The sequence below is a fragment of the Danio rerio genome, chromosome 21 (assembly GCF_049306965.1).
Source record: "Danio rerio strain Tuebingen ecotype United States chromosome 21, GRCz12tu, whole genome shotgun sequence".
NCBI classification, from domain to species: domain Eukaryota; kingdom Metazoa; phylum Chordata; class Actinopteri; order Cypriniformes; family Danionidae; genus Danio; species Danio rerio.
The window spans coordinates 38050950-38075826 of record NC_133196.1 but is presented as its reverse complement, the minus strand read 5'-3'; the positions used below and the strand labels follow the sequence as shown (position 1 = coordinate 38075826).

At 33.2% G+C, this 24877-nt stretch overlaps 1 protein-coding gene across 9 annotated transcripts in view; it reads left to right on the top strand.

Moving 5' to 3' along the window:
* Positions 1-23798, top strand: part of dacha (dachshund a) — a 294811-nt gene extending 271013 nt beyond the window's left edge. For 3 of the 9 annotated variants that reach the window (XM_068215771.2, XM_068215770.2, XM_068215767.2), the window contains 2 exons: positions 6075-6140; positions 22356-23798. In XM_068215771.2, coding sequence (XP_068071872.1) covers positions 6075-6140; positions 22356-22393 — 104 coding nt within the window. In that variant the 3' untranslated portion in view covers positions 22394-23798. 9 annotated transcript variants of the gene reach the window in all.
* The last annotated feature ends 1079 nt before the right edge of the window (positions 23799-24877 follow it).

Sequence of the window (24877 nt, the reverse complement as noted above, 5' to 3'; positions counted from 1 at the left end):
TTTGTTTAAAATAATCATGAAAATTATATATCTGAATGATGATAAAGTATTTAGCTGTAATGCGATAAATTAAAATTCCAGAGTTAAAATAGACATAGTTAGATAGATAGATAGATAGATAGATAGATAGATAGATAGATAGATAGATAGATAGATAGATAGATAGATAGATAGATAGATAGATAGATAGATAGATAGATAGATAGATAGATAGATACATAGATAGATACATAGATAGATACATATATAGATAGATAAATGCTTCTAAACGAGTTTTCACCGTTTCCTTACTTCACAAAAGTAAAGGAGTAAAGTAAAAAGTAAAGTAAAGAGGCTGAATGGAGTAGGATTGTTCTTTATCCTTGTGCTACAGATGGTCTGTTTAACTATTTTCTTGTTAGTGAAGTGTTCAGATTTTCCACTTACAAAGTCCGCCTTGTAAATAGCAAATGTGCCATGGAGCGACACAACTGATTTTTAGGGCTCTATTTTGACAGTCTATGTGCAAAGCGCAAAGCACAGGGCGCTATTTACATGACGTAAAGTAAGGGTAAGTGAAAAAACAGCATTTCACTAGCAAGAAAACAGTTAAACAGAGCATCTACAGCGTGAGAATGAGCGATAAAATATTAACTTTCACTTTTGCTCTCGTGGATAGGGAAACCTTGTATGCACAGACATCAATTAGCTTATAAATAATTAAGTTCAAATAAGTGTGTTCAAAAATATATCCTTATATATTTTAATAAAACAAATATAAATATAGATATAATAAATAATACTGCTAATAATATTAACATAATACAAAAGCAAGTTGAAAAATGCCCCCCACGATGAAGAAGGCATGAAAGTATGGTTTTTATATTTATGTAGACTAGAAAATAATATGTTTTGTAAAATTTTAATCCTTTTTATCCTATTTATATCCTTATTATATCCTATATATATATATATATATATATATATATATATATATATATATATATATATCCTTAATATTCTAATACTTTTTCATATGTAAAGATATTTGCGTATTGCTCTACATCTTGTGTTTATTAAGCAGTGTGTAAGCGAGGCGCACAACTAACGTGCTCTGCGCTGGACAATAGATCAACTTTGTTCTGGTCTAAAGAACAGACTATTATAGTTTCTCAAAAAAGCAATGTGCCAGCAACGTGCCAAAACACACCTGCTTTTTTAGATCAGAATGCCTATGGACGCACATATGAGCACAAATGCCTTTGCTATTTAATCAGCATGGCGCAAAATGTCAAAATGACTCTTGCGCCGAGCTGAAATTAGCAATGAACAATTGCGTCGTGTCTTGCGCCACATTGCACCGGGTGTATGATAGGGCCCTTAAAAGGGAATGGGAGATGAGACTCTGATTGGTTTAATGCAAGTTATGCTCAAAACACACTCATAACTCATTTAGAGAATAAGCACAACCCTGTTAGACCATGTGCCAGGGCACAGAGCGAAGTTGTTCATCCTTAAAATAGCAAAAGTGTATTCGAACACGTCGTTAATGCTTTTGCACCATAGACTTTGCGCCTAGATCATTAAAATAGAGCCCTGTTACAGAAGCCATGAAAATGTGAATACTTTCTCATTTCTAACTATTTGTTTGAACTTTTGCTTTCAGTCACAACATAAAACTGACTTGATTGTAAAATCTTGCCATTTAGGACTTTGTTCCAACATTGTGTAATATACACAGACATACACAATCTGTGATACTCTGTCATAATATCTTTAAAGATCTGCTGGTTCAGAATTTTCATGTGTTTATCATCAGTATTTAGTTCTTTTTGTTTTTTGTTTTTTTATCTGTTCTGATATTGGTATTTCCGTCTAGGTCATAACTATTAGCGATGCATTAGCGTCATAATCTCAGCTGAGGAAATGGAGCCTGATGTTTATCATAAACGCTCTAAATGCACACACTTATCAAGGCCAAACCATTTTACTAATAGCTTACTGTTGTTTTGATTACACTTGTTTAATTGTGAATATCTTAACAGAAGCAGAATTTGAATGAAGAAGAAAAAAACAAAAAAAAACAGATACGTTTGCAAGACATCTGCAAGTATTTTCATGAGTGCTGGGGTAATTATTAGGCCAAGGCTGATTAGATGTGAATTCATTATGAGAAATGCGCTTTGGTTTTTTTGCCTTTCATCTGAGGGGAATGCTAGAAACGTGAACGTCTGCTTTTACGTCACATGTTTCAGATAAAACTATTTCCTCTCTCTCTCTCTCTCTCTCTCTCTCTCTCTCTCTGTTTATCGATGCAATGCTGTCTTTGTTGTGCAGATTTTAAGTGATGTTACAAGGAAAAAAAGGTGATATAAATTTTAGGGTATAAGTAGGCCCACATGGAATCTGTCCATGCAGAAATCCGCAGATTTTTAGCCCATCATTGAGTCTATTTATTTACTTGTGTAAATGTGTGTTAATTTATATTTATTTTTTAACTTAATATATTAGGTTTTTAGTTATGATACTCCCAAAAATCATTCCACATAAATCCACAGATATTTTACTAAATTCTGTGCAGAGATACAGTTGCAAAAAATGTCTACAGATTCTGTCTGGCCTTAGGAAAACAGTAAGTAATTATTTGAAGGTTTATGCTTGCTTATCTGGATTATTTGATAAAAGCCATACAAATTGTGACATTGTGAATATTATTACAATTTAAATTAACCCTCTACTGCATGCATTATGATAAATCTATAAAAAAATATATTTATTTGAAATTTTTTCTTAGAATGGCTTAACTTGATGTGCTGTAAAAAAAAAAATTGGAAAAATTGGAAAAAATTGGAAAAAAAAATTTGAAGGTACTTTATGATTTGTTAATTTTTTAATCCACTATAAGATCTGTTACAACGTCCAGTGAATCTAACTTATAAATTTCAAATTTAGAATTTTCCTAAGTAATAATTTTGTTGTTTGAAATGATTTAATTGGTGTTGCAGTGTTATAAGCCTTAACACAGAACTTATAAACGACACCTTATGCATACTTTACAAATGACTAATATTCCAACAGCTTTCATTTTCATTTACAGCTTTCACTTTTTTGCTGAATATTATTGAAAACAAACATAATATTGTATTAACATGTATACAACATACAGTAAATATACATATTTTCTCCAGTAAGTATTATAACAAATAAGCTACAAGTCTAATATATCCAGATGCATCAGAAATATGTACTAGCAAACAATGTTTATATATTATTCTATATACTATACTATGCCTGTCTTATATACTTCTGAGTTAACTTACCTGAACTGTCTGCATCACTGCACTTATCAAATGTCCAATCTATGTGATTCTCATGGTCACTAAAACCCATCTCATCCTCACTTTCATCAGCAGGTAGAGCCAGTTCTGTCCTTTTTTCTTTCACTTACCAAAGAACATGGTGGTGCTCGCTAATACAGTGTTCTCGTTATTTATATCTAATCAAAAGTATTGCCATTAAAACTAGATTTTATCCATAATTCAAATGCCATTACCATATGACTAATCATCATTATATTACTAGTATTCATTTTGTTCTTGTTACAACTTAAAAGATCACAGCTGATCTTACTAGATAGCTAAGCTATTGCAATATTGCACTATCCACTATTGGACAGTGTTGCTATATGGCATCACATACTGTACATTTGATCGATTTACAAAAAACTAATTTGATAAAACCTTTTTTGAGTTGTAAATATGTCATCATAACTTACTGGAGGTGATGTCTCAGATTTTTATGTGGATCTGACATAATTTGATCATTTGTTTTTATTGATGTTTAAATTTGCATTTAACAAGTATTTACAATAAATGCCAGTCTGTCAGAAATTGAACCACAGAAAAACACTGCATGTCATGTGACTTAACCAAAGCACATCATTAGCTAAACTAAGGTCTTTTCTTTTCAACAACAAAAAAAAAAGTAGAACATTGGTCTTAAATAAACAGTGGCACGAAAATGAACATAAATATCATATTGCCGTATGGCAACACCATGCGGTAGAGGGTTACATTTTTAAATTGATTGAATGATTATTAATATTATAAATGCAATAAAAACTATTATTTTAACTTTGTCCAGCAAATTAGTTAAGTCATGTAATGCAGAGATGCCCAAAATAGGGCCATCAGTCAAAGTTGGCCCATTGTAACCTTTGATTTGGTCCACCATCACATCTGAGAATGATGGAGATGGTTGGGATGATTACCTTTTACCTGTTTACCTTTTTTGTTTGTTTGTTTGTTTGTTTTATTGCTGATCTACATAAAAAACTAACTGAAATTAAATGTTTCAATTAAATGTAACTGAGTTTTTAAATGTAAATACTGTCACTCGACATATAAAGGGACTATGCAGGAGACATTAGCCCCTTTCACACAGTGATACCGGTAAATATCCGGAAAATTTCCAGAACGACTTTAACGGTAAGTTTTTTTTTTTAAAAACGCTGTTCATACAGGCGAGGACGTTACGGAATTTTTCCGGAAAAGACCATACACAGATCCATTCCAAAAAAGCAGTGAATTCTGACATCATTAACCAGAAACAAGCTTTAAACAGCTGCACTTGTATTTGTAAACATTTGACTACATTACAAACTCTGTGGATGGATAAGTATCGTGAACAACTTCGACGAGATTAACATGATATGTGTGTGTGCTGGCGCTCACGGGCTGCTTCACGGCCACACGCAACGCCCTAAGCAACTGAAGGAAGCAGAGCTTGAAGGTAAACAAACAACGGCTTATCTTAAGCATTTTATCTAGAATTATTTACTCAGCTGGCATTAAAAGGAACATATAAACGTTATCTGACTAACTTCTAGCAGCAAAATGTGTCTGGAAAAGTATTCAAAGGCTTTTATTTTCATAAACCGCGCGGACATGAATGCGTCTGACTATTCTGATTGGCTAAAGCAGGCGTCTCACGTCATCACGTTCTAGAAATGCACGCGCTGGTTCAGGCAATCTTCCTTCTGCGTTCACACAGCTCAGCATTCCGGAAAATAACCGACAATTTTCCGGAAAGGTCTGTATGTGTGAACATTCCCTTTTTGAAACAGGTCTGTATGTGTGAAAGGGGCTATTGGCAAGCAAATCAAGGTAAAAACTAGTGTAACTCTATTCTTTTATAAATTTGGATTATTTTGTTTTTACTGTAATAATATCATTATATAATGTAAAAAAAAAAACTGTATTAGTTGTGATATAACATTTTTGAGTTGTTTTTATATTATTAAATAAATTAGGAAATTACCAATGGAAACTAGTCTTACTTACAGTCTCATTGACCAAAATTGCATTGTCAATCATTTTCTTTTCAGCTTTGTCCCTTTATTAATCTGGGGGTCTCCACAGCGGAATAAACCATAAACTTATCCAACATATGTTTTATGCAGCGGATGCCCTTCCAGCTGCATCCCATCACTGGGAAACACCCATATACTTCCATTCGCACACATACACTATGGACAATTTAGCTTACCCAATTCACCTGTACCATGTCTTTGGACTTTTGGGGGAAACCGGAGCACCCAGAGGAAGCCCACGCCAACACGGGGAGAACATGCAAACTCCACACAGAAATGGCAACTGACCCAGCTGAGGTTCAAACCAGCAACTTTCTTGTTGTTAGGCGATTGTGCTACCCACTGTGGCACTTTGAAGCCAATATTGCATTGTAGTGGTCTAAATTATAGATTTTTCCTTTAGAATATTTAGTAAATATCATCTTTCATTAAAATATTTTGTAAATTTTCTTCAATAGATGTATAAAAAGCTATTTGTTTTTATATTTAATTTTTTTAACCCTCAGATTTTCAAATAGTTGTCTCTCACCCAAATATTGTTCTATTCTAAGCTCATTTTTTCAGCTTTCAGTTGATCTAAATAATAAAACAAGACCATAATGACTGATATTAATAAAATGTATTTTTTATTAAATACAAATGTAAATATATTGATTTTGGGACATAAAAAATGATGTTGTACATGTAACAGGAGTTCTAACTGTGCAAATGTATTTGGTTTTAGAAGCAGTCATACCAGAGGTGAAATCTGAACATAATGGCAACCAGCAGGAGAACTCATCTGTACAAGGTAACATAAAGTACATTTCAACGTGGTGTTAACATTGGCCTATAAACATTTCCTGCTTCTTGTCAAACTAATTCATAAATGAAATGAGAGGCAATGCAATCATAACTTTATATTGAAATAGCTATCATAATAATATTTATCAATATGTGCAACTTATTGGATTCTCGGAAGCTATGGAAATGAAAAATGTAAAAGAGGAAATACTTTAGGGCCATTGTTATTGTTTACATCCCTCAAAATTGTCTATACATAAAGAATGTAAACAACTAAGTGTAACTACCATAAACAAGAAAACCTAAAATAAAGATCTGACATCATAGCGTCAACAGTCGGTATTATAACGAAAGGTCAAAACTGAGCCACAGAAAAAGAGAAGACAAAACCAGCCATGTGCTATACATATGGTCCAGAGGCCCCCCTCTCTCCAGGGGCCGGACCCCAGCGAAACTACCAGAGTAAATCCCTGAACTTGCCTTACATCTCATTGGGTCCCTTTGAAGATGTCCAACTCTTTCAGGAGTGAGATTACAAACTGATGTTTTCATGCGCCTTTCACGCTTCCTTTCCCCGAGATCTATTTGCGCTTTACAGCCCTTCTGCACACACTCATACAGTTTCATTCTTATCCTTGTTCCATCTGTCTTTCCCCCTTCCCTGCTAGCTAGCCTCCCAAATCTGGCCAAAAGTTGCGTTTGATAAATGGGACCTATTATCAACACGTCTGACGGCGAATTAAAGACCCGCTGCCGTACATCTTATTGAAATGTGGGGCTGGGGGAAGGTGAATAAATACATATGTTTACAGAAGACGCAGTGGAAACGGGTTGCAAAGTGCTTCACTGAAAATGAGCAGAATGCTTTTTTCCCCCTATATAGCCAATTTCACAGTCTGCAAATAAAGAGACATCCATTTTTCTTCGGGCTTTGACAGCGGCACTGCTGAAGCGTTTTTAAAGTAGATATCCCCTGTTTTTTTTTGTGTGTGTGTGTTTTCTTTTTTTCTTTGGGGAGGCACCAGGGTTCATTCACAATGTAAGGGGTCATCGCTAGGTGATCGTAGATTTCTCAGGTTGAATCAGATGGAAATTCACCCTAAATCTGTGGTTCATCTCATGTTTCAAAGTCCCTGACTTTCAACTCCAGGTCAGATCTACAAAACCTGCTGATCAAAGGCACGCAAGCTTTAGACTAGACTGAGAAATACATCAATTGTTATTTGTAGGCCGACATCTGGAGACGGAATAAAGCATGCTGTTGTCAGATCTTGTGAAACATCAAGTGACATCTGAGTCGAGAACAGTTTAGTGCTCTTGATTTGTCTTCAAGATCAGGGGTTTTCAAATGTTAAGTGATTTGTAAATTCAAAACCACATTGGTTTACTCTGCATCAAAAATATGTCAAATTTGGGAGTGCAGTTACATTTTTTCGCTGATAATTTATTATGAGATTATTGTGTCAATTCTAAATGCACAAGTGTATAGCAGGGTTCATACGGTCATGGAAAACCTGGAAAAGTCATGGAATTTTGACATGGCATTTTCCAAGCCTGGAAAAGTTTTGAAAAAACTGAAAAATCCACAAGGTTTTTTGAAAAGTAATAGAAATTACATTTACATTTAGTCATTAAGCAGACATTTTTGTCCAAAGCGACTTAAGCTGTGGTCACACTAGAGCTTGTGCTTGCAAAATTTTGTCGTACATCATCTCTGCGAAAAGGGGCAGGGTTAAACAATATGATTAAACATTAATAAAAGTGAGCGCTTGCTTCAATTTTTACATTTTTTTATTTTAAAGTATCTTCTATTGGTCTCACGTAAACACCTGATGTAATTTCGAAGGTAAGAATTCACCAAGCTTGAACTATCGAATGCAGTGAAATGCGAAACACGTGCTTGCGTTTCTGGTCTGTCACATTCGCATAGAGCGAAAAGTGCATTAAAAGCACCTACTAATACTAGTTTAACAAACTATTAAGATTATTTAAAATGAGTTTGACAAATATATATTGGAATGGAGGTTAGTTGTTTTTACTTCTTTTCTTTTCTTGGCCAAAAACATGATCTCACATTGTTAGTGGTGCGTAAGAAGCATCTATTTTACATAGATATAAAAATATAAAAACTATTGCGTTTTATGATATGCTGTAATAAATTAAACTGTCTCTTATAGTTTACCACGTATTATATGTAGACATTATATTAAACATTAGATCATAAAAAATTGACTTGAAAGTCCTGGAAAAGTCATGGAACTTTTGTAGTAAAAATGTGTATAAACCCTGGTATAGATAAGTGTCTTTATTTTAAAAATACATATTACTACATCCTAAAATCCATATTTAATAAATCCTAAATGCACAGGTATGTAAATAAGTCTATAAAATGCGCTTGGTTGAAAAAATACGGGTGGGTGGGGGGCAGGTCTTAAAAATATTTATTATGTTGTCACTTTTTTTACCTCTTAAAAAAATATTGTAATGGAAAAATTCATTTCAAGCACTAACTTGCGAAATTCTATTCAAACATCACGATTAACAATATCTTTTTGGGGAATATCTTTTTTATTATTAATATTTAATTCATTTTGAATTAGACATAAGCAAGTGGAATTCCAGTGTGTGATAATTCCATGCCGCCCTCTGACTTGAGTTGAAGCGTCACTAATGTGAGCATAACAGCAGGGATTAGTGTTAGAGCTCCGTCACAACGTCTCTGACCTTTAGAGCAATGAGCAGAACCAAGAAACTTGAACATCAGACCTTTCCCCTATAAAACGCATTAGGGCTAATATGAGGTGCAAATTAGTCTCTCGTCTATTGGACTTTATAATCGCTCTGAAACAGGTCTTTGGCTGTCTGCTATATTGGCTATAAATATCCTATAATGGTAAAAATTATAAGATTTAAGCTTATCAACTTTAAATGATACTTTGGTACTTATCTAAAGAAAAAAGAAAAACATTTTAAAATGATTCCAGTTAATAATTCATTTTAATGCTGCACAATTAACTGTACTTTAAAGAATTAGTTCACACAAAAATGGCGATTCTGTTATTAATTGCTAACCCTTATGTCATTCCAATCTTCTGTGATATTTAAAGGATATTTTAGATTAAATCCAAGAGCTTTCTGATCATCCACACTGTAAAAAATTCAGTTCCACAAAATTGATTTATGCTGGGACAACATGAAGAAGTTAACATATTAGTTTTTACAAATTTAAGTGGATTGAACTAGGGCTAGAAGTAAAGATTATTTTAATAATCAATTAATCTGTTGATTATTTTTTCGAATAATCAATGAATTGGAAAAAAAAAAGAAAAATTAATTTCCAATCTTTTATTCAAAAACACAAGTCCACAAATATGCTGTCCTTAAACATCCCTGAGCTGCTATAATAATAATAATAATAATAATAATAATAATAATAAAATAAAAAACTAACTTTGTAGTTTTGTCCTGTTTTAAATCCAATGACCTAAAAAAATAATAAATCAAGATACATACTAGACATGAAATGGCATAAAAAATTGTGGAAAAAAAAACTCAAAATTAAATGATCGTTTGCTTAAACCAAGCACAATTATTTGCCAATGTGGTTAGAAAAATATTCCTAATGACATCTCAAACAGAAGTTTTAAGCATCACTTATTTTTCTCATGCCATTTTTCTTTATTTGAGGATTTTTTTTACATTTGCAATGGAAACGAGATTAAATTACTAAGTATGAAAAGCTCTTTTAGAATTGTAGCTCTACTTGACAACAGAATGAAAAATTATTGATCCAAAAAAGGCAAGTGAATAAAAGTGTGTCTTTACTCTTGGGATGCAAAGTGCAAAGTAGCTATACCACGGCTACTTTACTTCTGTTATTAACCCTTTCACTGGTGAGTTTAAAAGATTCTATCTGGCACCGAGAGTGAGTTTTGTTAGGCAAACACTATTTTAGAATGTTCACCTTTAATGTTTCTGTGGCGACGCGTCATGTTTGTCACGTGACAAACCACAGACACAATAGCGCTGTATGACAGATGTATCCCTTTTATTATGCTTTTCTGTTTTAATACAAAATATTCACACGCTTGCTTATCATGCCATCAACTACCTGATATTCCAATTCACAAAAATGTGTATGTGAGTTCTTAGCCATGTATCTTTCCTCTTACGTTACCTCAGCTCATTTTTTTTTTGCTTTATCCTATCTATGAGGTGTGAGAGGCAGAGTGCATTCACTCTACTCCGCACTCAATTAAATTTTTTCAAATAATCAAATGTCTCCGCGTCTCACGATTAACAAATTGAATATGAAATTAGGCAATAGCTATGTTTCCATCCAAAAATGCTAATTAAATTTATGTGCAAAACTGCAATATCACACAAAAAAACATGCAAATAAAGCAACGTTTCTATCCAACGAGTCAAAGCAAACAAAATCGTCACTTACTGATTAACTGGCACCAAATATCAACAGTAAAAACTGAATTTACTGTGGAAGAAGCAGCTGCGTGAATCTTTTCTTTATTTAATAAATGACAATTCTGACATGCAATGAATGCGTTGCAGTGTTTGAAGGCGTCAGACACGGAGCACAGACACTACTGACAGCTCTGGAGGTCACTAATATTATAATAACACTAATACTGAGATGGTTAAGGTTTTAGAATGACCAAAACGACATTTCAGATGTTTTACAGTGTGCTCAGCCTGCTGGTTTGTCCATTTCCACATGTTTTAACCATCACATGATCTTTTAAAACAAAATCACATGACCTTTTTTAATGCACATACTGGAATTTATTTAGTAAAATTGTTTCCATCTTTTCTAAACAAATAAAGGTGTATCCTACTAAGTTATGCTCATACATTTTTGTGTTTTCAAAAGTTATGCGCATCTTGGCATTTCCTTCAACTGATTTTTATGCACATCTCCAAAATGCACATAAAATAGGTGGGTGATAACGGAAGGCCAAGACGAGAAATACCGATTCGTCTTCAAAAAGACCAACAGAAACTCAGAATTTAGAGAATTCAATTCAATTCACCTTTATTTGTATAGCGCTTTTAAAATGTAGGTGGTGTCAAAGCAGCTTCACATAAAAGATTATAGTAAATTGAACAGTGTAGTAAAGTAATAAAACCTGCTCCAGTGTTACCACATTAACTGACTCTCTTTCAGAAATAGGCTTGACTTACCCTGCTTTCTCGAGTTTGACAAACCTGCCATTTTGAAAAGGAAAAACTGTTTCTCTCATTTCAGGGTAAAAATACTGAGTTTTCACTCTACTTCCTTTCTGAAACAGCCCTGGTGATGTGAAACCGATCTGCAAATCACAGCACATTGTATTAGCTGTAAGTGGTTAGCAGTTTCGGAGGAACTAGGAAATATGTTAGTCGTTTTTATGTTAGCTGAGTAGCTGTATATAATCAAAGTAAGAAATATGAAATTGGAATTCTTTACAAATGTAGCATGAGCAGACGTTGCTTTGCATCTTTATAAACACAACTAAGCCTTTCAAATACACTATGAACCACCCCTTTAAATCATTTTTAACGGGTCTTAATTTTCCCATTTCCATGTAAGCTACCCAGTCGGGCCAACATCCATCCAATCAGCAAGAATCCATCTTAAAAAAAACAAAAAACATTTAATGATACTCTATAACCCTATTTACCAATAAGGATTAATTATCTTCCTTACAATAACATTAGTATTACCATATGTGATGTGGCCACTGACCTAGACTGACTGTTTAATATATTTTTTTAAAGAGTAATGGTCCTAAAAATGACTTAAACTTCAATTGGTGAAATCTGTAGAAACCCTGCAAACATATCGAAGAGCCTGCCCAATTCAGTGGTAAAGGAATGCTCAGTTTTGTCCAGGATGGAAAACTCAAGATCATAATGATCTGGTGCACTCTCCGATGCACAGATCATCACTTTATCTCTGCACTTCTTTATCTGGAAGTTCCATCAAGCTGAAAGAGGAAAGGTGTCTGTGCAATCAGCTTACAGTCTGGCAGCCGCCCCACCTGGGGAGTTTGGGTATGAAGTCTGTTGTCCGCTCCACCCTTCCCCGAGCTCCCGAGCCTCACCACATTTATCCATTACTGCCGGCAAAAATCTAATTAGCCCGTGCTTCTCTCCCAAGTCGGACTTCACAGTTTTGCAAGCTTAGCAGTGACAGCTGATTTCATTAGGTTTGATTGTCCTTGCCGAGATCCCGCTCGTCGGGGCTAAAAGCTTTTTGCGCATTCTCAGGTTCCACCTCTGTGTTGGGCCATTACGATGACCCGTGCCTTTTCTGATTAATCAAGACAAGTGGCGCTAACAGAAAACTGCTGAACACAAAAGAAGGTGACATCATTTTACAAGCCGATTAAGAGAAGTGTGGAGTGGCAAAGGGAGAGAAGGAGGTGAAAATGTAATTAAGAAAGAGCAAACCAAACTCAGTCACACTCGGTGGGCTTCGTTCGCAGGAATGGCACACGTATTCCAACAGATTCTGTATGGGCAAACTGTACCTCAATATATAATTCGCATCCAAACCGGCTAATTGGTATCGTGCGGTGATATAATGAGGGTGAATAATCAAGGATGAAGCGGTGGTTTGTGTTTGGAGGATAAATGAGACTAGGGTTATAGGGTGGAGAGCGATGTTAAATATGGACTCTGTTGGTAAGAAGGAGGTCTCAGAGGAGGACCACCCTCACTTCCACATCCATCTACTTACAGTATCCTACAAGAGGGGCACAAGAACCAAAGATGCACAGGCTGATCTCATCACACTTGATATACTAGATCGTAAAAAGGAGAATGTTTCATACACAATGGTAATTCAACATTTCATACGCAATCGTAACTCAAAGTGTTTAACATAAACAAGAATAAAAGGAACAAGTGTAAAAATCAACAAAAATAAAAATGATTTAAAAACATATTAAAATGTGTTAAAACTGGTTTTAAATGAATAACGAAAGACAAAATAGTGTGATTTGTCGGACGTAGCGCAATGCTTATTCCGTAAACCAAATCACTACTTTTAAAATAGGGCTGCACAATATATCATTCAGCATCTATATTGTTCGTTGATCATCCGCAAAAGTCACATTGTTGATTCTAATTTATTATTTCGCAAGTGTTTTTTGAGGCCTGTGACTGTGATGGTTTTAAACGCATTCAGGCATAAGAAATTGTACTGGCTGTGACAAATTCACGATTCATTTAATTGAATTGTTTACAAAATAAAGACTGCAGTATTATTTTACATTTGATTACTCAACTACCCGAATACAGTACAAAATGTACAATTGTAAAATGGTATTGCACTATAAAAAAAAAATTAAATATAGTCCATAATTTAATTTACTTATTTCAGTGATTTTAAAGATGAATTTTCAGTTTTATTACTACAGACTTCAGTCACATGATCCTCCAGAAATCCCTCTATTATTAATAATAACAATAACAATAATAATAATAATTATTATTATTATTATTATTATTGGTAACACTTTGTTTTGATGGTCCATTTGAGTATTAGTTGACTGTGTGCTTATCTGTTGATACTGCTCCTTTGACTATAAGAAACTTTTCAAGTACATGTCAACTTACACAAACCCTAACCCCAACCTTCAAGTTTACTTATAATCTATTGGCAATTAGTTGGCATGTAGATGCAATGTAACATAAATTAAACAAACGGACCATCAAAATAAAGTGTGACCTTATTATTATTATTATTATTTCCCAGAGATGGTTTGCGTCTGGAAGGGCATCCGCTGCGTAAAAACTTGCTGGATATGTTGGCGGTTCATTCCGCTATGGCGTCACCGGATTAATAAAGTGACTACGCCGACAAGAAAATGAATGAATGAATTATTATTATTATTATTATTAATGATAATAGTAATAACAGCAATGACTGTAGTAATAATTTAATTTGAAACTACATACAATAAGCAGTTATTTAAATTTTTTTAATAAACATTTAACAATTGTTTTACATTTAATAAATGCCGTCTTGATAAACAGAATAGTTTTCTTTAAAAAAAACATGGAAAAAAACTGCCCCCAAACTTTTTACCGATAGCGTATGCATAGAGAGAAATGAAAAAAGAAAAAAATTAAAATAAACTCACCCACATTACAAGTAATCCCCTTTCATCATACCCCCGCAGAGTATGATGAGAAAGAACATTAAAACCTTACATACAAATGATGCATTAGTCTATGAGTTTTTGTTATAGATATGAGTTTTTGTTATAGATAAAGGTTATAGATAAAATGATGCCAGATTTAGTAAAAAAAGTCAAAAAAGTTTTCTTTTCAAACAGTACCTAATTCGCTTTAAATGTAAAGTAGAAGTCATTTCTTAAAGCCATGGTTTACATGTTGAAAACTCCTTTTTCTTCCAAAACACTAGCAATAACAGGAAATCTTATTTGACTTTCATATAATGCATATATCTTAGGCCCAATCCCAATTCTACCCCTTAGCCCAGGGGTGTCCAAACTCGGTCCTGAAGGGCCGGTGTCCTACAGATTTTTGCTCCAACTTGCCTCAAAACACCTACAAGGATGTTTCTAGAAAGCCTAGTAAGAGCTTGTTTAGCTAGCCCAGGTGTGTCTGATTGGGGTTGGAACTAAACTTTGCTGGACACCGGGCCTCCAAGACCGAGTTTGGACGTACCTGCCTTATCCCTTCCCCTTTCTCAATTCTCTTCAGCTTGAAGGTGTAGGGCTAAGGGGAAGGAAACCAAGGGGTAAGAAAATTTCCCAGAATACTCCAGCCACAATGGCAGAATCACTGCACCCGGAAGTAAGGAGATCCACAAATTTGTATTTTTTGTCATTATTGTGAATTTTCGCAACAAACAAGCATGTTTTAATGCATTCATAACCGTGTTTGTGTTTTACCGTCATGCTTAAAAAAAATAAAAAAAACGCTAAAAATAAAAATAGCAACATTTTGTGATCTATAATCCATAATCATTACTCCTGTACAGCAGTCCCACCAAATTCTGACACTCAATGACACTCAAGTACACTGTCAGTAATGTCTAGTTGCTGGGAATGGGCTTTTTACAGCGTCTGCTATAATGTTAATGTTGTTTTTGGTGTGTTTACATAGATAAATATGGCCACTCTGTAAATGCACAGAACAGTTACGATCTTATTGCTACATTACACGTTATAACATAATATATGCTTTTAATGATTTCCTGAAGATAAATACCAGAAAATAACACAACTGGAATAACTACAGCAGTCACGATCGTCTGATCTCACATAAAGCATGATATCGCGATGACATGATGACATGTGCAGGTGCTGTAGTGGTGTCCCATTTCTTAGGGGTAAATTATAAAGCACTTTCCCTTCCTCCTCGGTTGTAAGGGCCAAGAGGAAGGGATAAGGGTACAAAAATCGAATTGGGCTTAGGCCTTAATTTCCAAAAATCTACTCTTACAGCTTGTTTTGTAATCTAGGGTCACATATAAAAACTCATTAGTAAATTATGTATTTATTTTTTTTAAATACTGTAAAGTTACTTGTTGGTGTATTTTATACCCTGAAAAGCACATAATGCCTAAAAGTGGAAGAACACATTTTCCAATACTTGGATTAAAACGTCTACTAATACAAATAATCGAAAACTTCTTGTCTTTACAATTCTGTATGTGACAAACAATTTCTTTAAAATGGAAAAGATCCAGATTGAAATTGTTTCAAATTTAATTTAGTGTTTGATGTTAAAAAGGCATGCAACATTCTCAACAGCGAAATATATCATCAGGAAGCATTGAATCCTGGTATTTGGGCCTGCCTCCTGCTTAACAAAACAGACAGTGTCCTACTCTGACAGGTCTCTGTATTAAGTGTATGAACTATTTGCTCCGGTGTCTCCCGGGTACAGCTTCATCATGGCAGATTTAGTCTGCTGTCAGCCATAGGACTCAATTAATTGCACTTCAGGATATTACTTGTAACTCATATTTCAGAGCAAGTGAAATACCCACCTTCTATTTATCTCTTCTAGCGTCTTTCTCTCTCTCTCTCTCCCTTCTGCAAGAGCAGGCCTCAGTGTGGCATTCATGCATTGCAAATGGTTCTTATAGAGTATGAATGTCACATGCAATTTTGTATTCATGCTGTGTATATAAACAACAAAAAAAAAAAACATTGAACATGAGAAATCACTTCAATTTTGCAGTTTATCTAAACATCAGACATTTTCCACAAGTACACTAGAAAAGCAGCGCCTTTAATTGTTTATCAAGAAAAGATCAGTGGAAATCTGAAACATTCAAAAACATTTGACTGTCGACCTCTGAAATTAAAATATATTTTATAATAGCTTGTCTTTTATTAGATGTTACCTTTTTTGGTGAACACAGTTCAAATCACCTAATTTATAATACTTTACAGCATCAAATATATAATACAAATTAGGGCTGCACAATACTAAAAAAAAAACTGACATCGCAATATTTTCATTCACTGCAATATATATTGCCATAGAAAGGTAATTTCACCAGATCACCTGAGTAGCTTGTAAAGAATTCTTAATTTTTGGTTAATTGGAATGAGCACAGCACATCTGTATACAATATCACTTAAAATAACAAGCTTTGTTAAATACAACAGACAAAAAATGCAAATAAACAATAATTTATGATTTTCTGGGGAGTCATTCAGAAGAGAAAAATCAATAACAGGGTATCCACGGGGTCTTAAAAAGTGTTAAAATTTCAAAAACTACAATACTTTTCACTAAAATATAGTGTATAATTTTAAGCTAGTCTTAATTTTCCAATCACCAACAATCCATCTTCATAAAATCAGGTAAAGAACACTAAAAACAATTAAACAATTTCCCTGTATCCCTTTATCTTCCATTCATGCAAAAATTTTTTACATAACTAAGCAAGTCGACATAATATTTATAAATAGACATAAAACTTAACCGAAATGCACTAGATTTATTAGAATTTATACTCGTTCAATTTGGACCACAAGCCAACAAATATGTATATATTTGATTATTTATGTAATTGTCTCCACAATAAATATACTTGTTACCGATAAATAAAAAATAAATAACACAATAAATATACAATTGAAGTCAGAATTATTAGATCCCCTGAATTATTAGCCCCCCTGTTTATTTTTTTCCCCAATTTCTTTTTAACGGAGAGAAGATTTTTTCAACACATTTCTAAACACAATAGTTTACTGTATAATAATAATAATAATAATAATAACACAATTTTTTTAATTGATTGATTGATTGATTTTAATTGATCAATTAATTGTATGATGTTCGATTAATCTTGAAGCTACAAATTAGGGCTGCATGGTATTGAAACAAATCTGACAATGCGATATTTTGATTTTGCTGCGATATCCTCATCCTAGAATTATAAGGTTTAATCTGATATTTTTGTCAAAATTGAGTTATTCATATATTCTTATTAAATGACAACTTATTTACATTATGGGATGTTTTTTTTATAAGTTGTTTATATTTATTTTAAAATCAAATTTTACACACATACTGTTTGCTATATGTAATGCAAAATCTTTAAAGCTCAATATCTCAAAATCATTCAGAACGCAGATAGAACCTTATAATTCCAATGTGACGATATACTGTATATTGCGATATGAACATAATTTCATTAGATGATTTGAATAGTTCTATTTGAATGGATTTAATTAATTTAAAATGATCTGGGAAAAACTGAGATGATTAAGTCTTTTCCATACAGTGCATCTGCATAACATATAATGAATTACAAGTTTATATAAATACAACAGAAGCCAAAATGAAAGTGAAACAAACAGTGCTTTTTTTTTTCTTTTTTTTTTATTTTTTTATTGGAAAGTCTAACAGAATCCAAGTACAGAAATTGATCAAATCAAATGTAAAATATCATTGTATAACTAATGAAATATATATATATATATATATATATATATATATATATATATATATATATATATATATATATATATATTCAAATTTTAATCTCTAATAAATAATCTATTCCTGCGATTGTGAATACACACATTGCGATATCAATGCTCAAATGAGATATTGTTAAGCCCTAATACAAATGGAACTTTATTAAACATTTATTTCAAAATAATTTGAAAATAAAATTAATACAATAATATTAGTAATATAATAGTATATTTATAGTATATTGATATAATAGTATTATTAATATAATGATTTTATTTGAGTTTCAAAAATCAGTATATATATTTTTATGTGAATATACAGTTGAAGTCAGAATTATTAGCCCCCCTTTGATTTTTTATTTCTTCTTTTTTAAATATTTCCCAAATTATGTTTAACAGAGCAAGGAATTTTTCACAGTATGTCTGATAACATTTTTTCATCTAGAAAGTCTTATGTGCTTTATTTTGGCTAGAATAAAAGCTGTTTTTAATTTTTTATACCCCATTTTAAGGACAAAATTATTAGCCCCTTTAAGCTATATTTTTTTTTCGTTAGTCTGCTGAACAAACCATTGTTATACAATAACTTGCCTAATTACCCTAACCTGCCTAGTAACATAATTAACCTAGTTAAGCCTTTACAAGTCACTTTAAGCTGTATAGAAGTCACTTAAAAAATATCTAGCAAAATAGTAAAATATTATTTACTGTTATCATGGCAAAGATAAAATAAATCAGTTTTAAGAAATGAGTTATTAAAACTATTATTTTTAGAAATTTGTTGAAAAAAATCTCTCCATTAAACAGAAATTTTGGAAAAAAATAAGCATGGGCTAATAATAATTGAAGGGGGCTAATAATTATGACTTCAACTGTATCTATCTATCTATCTATCTATCTATCTATCTATCTATCTATCTATCTATCTATCTATCTATCTATCTATCTATCTATCTATCTATCCATATATATATACATTTAAATAATTATTTGTTTAAATCTTTAAAAACATATTACATTAAATTAATAATAGCATTTAAAATTATAAATTATACAAAAAAAGATTTTTTTTTTTTATCTAAAAACAGGCCTATGAGGTCAGTGTGGGATTGATTTGTATCAAATTGTTAATTGTGAGCAACAATTTCAGTGAAATTTCCATTAAGCTATAGAAAGGGTTAAAATTGTAATTTCTACTAAATTTAATAATGATAATAATAATAATAATAATAATAATAGTAATAGTAAAAATAATAATAATAATAATAATAATATGCTTAACTAATTGCTTTAATGTAATATTAAAACAATGCAGAGTAGTAATTTTCATAATTCGGGACCCTTAAAAATGTTGTTAACCCTTAATTACTAGTGTTTTAGTTCTTAATAAATAGTTAATTGTGAACAATATAACCATTAATTTATGCCTAACTAATGCATTATTTTGGACCCTTATTCTAAAAGTAGGGGCTCTTAGACTCCATCATGGAGGTGTCCTGCAGATTTTGACTCCAACTTGCCACAACACACCTGCAAGGATGTTTCCACAAAACTTAGTAAGAGCTTGATTAGCTAGCCCAGGTGTGTCTGATTGAAGTTGGAGCTAAAATCTGCTGGACACCGGACCTCCAGGACCGAGATTAAGAACCCCTGATCTCAAGTGTTACTCTGTGTTTTAAATGAATTTTAAGTCCTGTGATTTTATTTTAATGATAGTTATTAACGGTTTAATTTGAAGGAAATATATATAAATGTAACAAATTATATGAAAAATAAAATAAAAAAATAAATAAATAAAGACCTTTGTATACGCCTCAGTTTATGAAAAGTGTTTCCAGTCAACAAAACTTTTTTCCATTTTTTTTTTTCTGTCTTTTAAATGTGAGCCGATTTTGGGCGGTGTATAGATAATGCAGGGGCTTTCAAACCACGGTTTACCTTCCCGCTCTCCCTCTCTTACGCTCTCGCACGCTTGTCGTCCATATACCTTGAGTGCTGTTTTGTTTACATCCTGCATACATATTAGCTCATCTGTTGGCGCTCGCAGAAACAAGCATGTTGAAGATGTAAAAGCTCTCGAGTCCTAATGAACTGTTTCCTGTGTGACGGTGCGCTGCGAGCTCTCCGATTAACATGCATCTGCAGCGCTCTTGCCCCTCAACCACCAGCTGTTTTCTCTGATCTAGTGCTTTACGGCCACCGCAAAACATGATTCATTCTGAAAACTCGCTCCATTTTGATGTTGAAAGACATTAGTGTCTTTGTCTAGTTCCTTTTTCGATTATGCTTCTTGAATTATGAAGTCTTGGGATTTTGTTTTGAGGTATTGTGCTAAATTGGTCTGTTTTTCTTCTAATTTTTATTGGTGGGAGTCAACTAGGGCTGCACAGATTTGTACACTTCTGATATTATATTTTATTTTTCTCTGATAAATATTGCAATATATATACAGCTTTGCAAAATGGTTTGAATAGCTCTATTTGACTGTTTTCTGGGAGTCTAACAGTATTCAGCCACAGAAATTGAATAATCACAATGCAAAATGCTTTGCGAACTTTGCTTTATCTCGTTTCTAGTGCAAATAGCTAAAAATTCTCAGATCAAGTTAAAATATTGTATAGTTTTCACCTTCAAAAGAAAGTTTTTCCTTAAAGGGCCAAAAACCAAGCCAGGCCACATATTTTTGTCGCATGTTAGCAGACCACTGTAATCCACACATGTGAGTCCACAAGCAAGCTGTGCTCTTATCACGGGCAAATGGAAACAAAACCTCTGTTGCGACACATTTATAAGCGCAACACTGACGACCCACGTCTTCGAACAATTGTTTTTCTTCTACTTGTTGGAATTACGGTTGGCAAAACAATGTGGTGTCTCTTTGAACACTGTAGCAGGTAAAAGGAGTCTTCGAAGCTATATCATGCAAATGGATGAAGCTGCATTTCATTCACAATAGAGCGTGCTGATAGGAAGTTCGTCTCATGATTTAATGAACAGATGTGCCGATGACACAATGATGTCACTTTCTACCGGCCGGTACAGACAGCCAATCTCCACGCTGGTTTTTACACAATGATCTCATTTCAGTGACATGACATTGTTTTAAATTTTCTTCTCAAACCAGAAAAACAAATATGCTGTAGACGAAGCAAAAACAACCAATTTTCAAAATATATGTGTCCTAATAGTGTTTTTAGCAACATGAGACATATATGACTGTCGACATCTCAAAAATTGTATTTTGGTGTTTCGTGACCTTTTAAAACAAACAAAATGATATATATATATATATATATATATATATATATATATATATATATATATATATATATATATATAAACACAGCTGAAGTCAGAATAATTAGCCCCCTCTTTGATTTTTTAAATATTTCCCTAATCTCGTTTAGCAAAGCAAGGACATTTTCACAGTATGTCTGATAATATTTTAAAAAAACTGGAAAAAGTATTTTTTGTTTTATTGTGGGTAGAATAAAAAAAAACATTTTAAACCATTTTAAGGTCGATATTTTTAGCCCCTTTAAGCAGTTTTTTCGATAGTCTACAGAACAAAACATCTTTAACTTGCCTCATTACCCTAACCTGCATAGTTCATCTTAATAAATAAATAATCTTAATAGATATATCTTTTTATTTTTTTTCAGATGGTTAAGAAATGAAAAATGGATAAAAAATATTCATATTCAAATGGGATTTACTAATTTTTTACTGAGCATTTAGTAGTAATAAAGTATGTAAAGCAATTTGACAATTGTAGTAAATGTTTTTGGTACATCAAAAAGAACACATTATAAAACAATACAGCAAAAATGAGAGATTAAAATGTCACCAACAAACACTAAAAAGTATTTAAAACATATAATGAAATACAAAATGAAGGGGATCCTAATTTAATAACCTCACTCAAAAAATAACATCCTTTCTTAATCTTGTTGTTTTTTTGTATCCTATATTTAATGCAGTGACGTGTACTGCAAAATGCCCTATTGACTCTTCCTCATGCCACAATCTCACATACCTGAAGGATGTTTGCTTAATAAATAAAATGCTTATTTAATTTAATGTTCTGAACACTTCTTTGTCTTATATAAATGATTATTTTCATCTAATCGTTTTTGTCAAAAATCAAGTGTTTATTATTCTTATTTTAATGGATAGCCACATCTCCAACGGAAGGATTAACTCCCTCTACGAATTTGCTCTCACATGCTTTTTCTCCTTCGTTACAGAAAACAGACCCTACTCCAAACCCCCCATCATGTACTGAAGACTCTAACATCTTTAGCTCCACGACCATGACAGACATCTCAGCCCACAGGCAGACGGAGCTTTTTCCACTAAGGAAAAGTGGTGTGGGTGCTGAAGAGCAGTCACCTGAAACCCGTGTACAGGACTTGAGTGTGTATGTACATTTATGTGTGTGGAGGTGCAGTGCGCTTACGGTCCTCGTGAGACGCGTGTGTGCGTGTGTATGTTTCTGGAGCACTGCTCGTCGACGACCTTTCCACACCACATGCACCGACTTGTAAAAATTGTCTTTCTCTCTTGTTTTGACTACTTCTACATCCCACTTTTTTGAGATTAAAGCAAGTGTTTGTTGTTTTTTTTCTGGATTAAAATGTCATTACCTAATGAAATACCCGTCTTTATGTGAAGCACACAGCATCACCCTCCCCTAATCTCCAGTTTGTTATTATTATTATTATTATTATTATTATTATTATTATTATTATTACTGAGTGTTATCTGCTGATCCCCCATGATTCTGTGCACCAGTGATTCTGAACAGCACAACAGTCTTGACGAGTCTGTATAGCAATTTGTCGCTACACAAAGGGACAGAAAAGACATATTATATGGACAGACTCCAACTAAGATGTGTGCTTCTTTATTAAACATTGTCTTTTTTGTTGTTTTGCCTTTAAAAAAGGGATTCTACAGTATATCAATACTTTTTTTGTTTCTAATTTGGTGTATTTTTTTAGGAAGTGTAGAAATATTTTCCTCATGTTGTCATTTCTCTGCCGTTTGTGTTTATTTCATTATCTGGTTTGTCGTTTTCCTTTGTATTTTAATCAGCATTTTAAAAACAGATGCTCAAGTGATCTTGAAACATGTTCTTTGTATGTCTTTCTTTGACCCGCGACAATGTTTTTCTCTATTGCTCCTTTACGTAAAAGTAAAAAAGAAAAAAAAGTGTTCATTTGATGTTGCTATAAACACAGTATTACAGTACCCCCACCCCTTCTGTTTTTACCTGTTTATAAAGACTTGTAAAAATGCTTTAGCGTTTGCTATTCCGACGTTGTTATTACATGGTTACATTTTTAGTGATGAAAAAGAGATGAGAATTACCCTTATGCACATCCAGAGCGAGCATGCTTGTATATACAACAAAGAAAAATGACACATAACGATTGAAAATAAAGCGCTGCCTCTTAAATCTATTTTTCAATATTTCTAGTGGCTCCATAGGAAACACAATCACAAATCGGCAGCTATCAATGATGTTGAATCTTGTTTTAAAAATGGCAACAGACACTTATCACAGCCTTGCACATGCCACAATGAATAAAACACCCCTATGGACATCTTGGTAGATTTGTTTTGTTCTTTTTTTTTTCGTTTTGTTTTGTTTTTTCTTTGAGTAATAAAATTAAGATGGAAACTTTTGTCTGTTTTTCTTTTTTTGAAATTGTCATATGGAGTGATGGATGGATGGATGGATGGATGGATAGGTGGGTGGGTGGGTGGATGGGTGGGTGGGTGGATGGATGGATGGATGGATGGATGGATGGATGGATAAATAGATATATAGATAGATATATAGATAGATAGATAGATAGATAGATAGATAGATAGATAGATAGATAGATAGATAGATAGATAGATAGATAGATAGATAGATAGATAGATAGATAGATAGATAGATAGATACTATCTAGAACAATAGAAAATATTGTTTGTATAGTATAAAAACCATTACACCTATGGAATGTCCCCACAGTTCACAAAAACACACCTGTGTGTGTACAGTATTATTTGAAGTTTGAGATCGGTACAATATATTTTTGGAAATAATTTCTGACTTTTAACAAAAAACAAATGCGTACCAAGGATGATAAGCACAAGTACAAATAGTAATATGATGGATTACAATTTATACGTATACATATACGTAATACAACAGAGTATGATTCTCGAATCTGGCTAATAGCCCTTCAATATTCTGCAATAACAGTACTGGTACAGCCTCTTCATACTTGTGTAATACTCCGCCCAAATTTTTTAGGCAAGAATATGGTTGTTTAGATTGCAACTATGCAGTTTTAATTATTCAGCACATCAGCGGCAAAGAGGCTTGACATTCTGCCACAAGATGGCAAAAAAGACAGCATAAAAAGTCCTTGGGTAGGGAAATTTCAAATTACAGCTGATCAAATCATTTTAAAACTTGTGACGCATTAAGTCAATCTTATTGTATGTTGTTGTGCTGTATTTATACCACAGTAATCAGGGGCCTCATGTATCAATGCTGCGTACACACAAAAACTTTGCGTACGCCAGGTTTCACACTCAGAATCGCTCACGTTTGGATTTACTAACGATGAACTGAACGTGGGAATGTGCGCAGCTCCACGCCAGCTTTATGGCTGGTGTACGCACATTTTTTTGTGTGTCTGTTTTATTTCCATTGGCGACTCCTAGAGGCAGTTGTGTTAAATTGCTCTCTACAAAGTGTCTGAGCCTT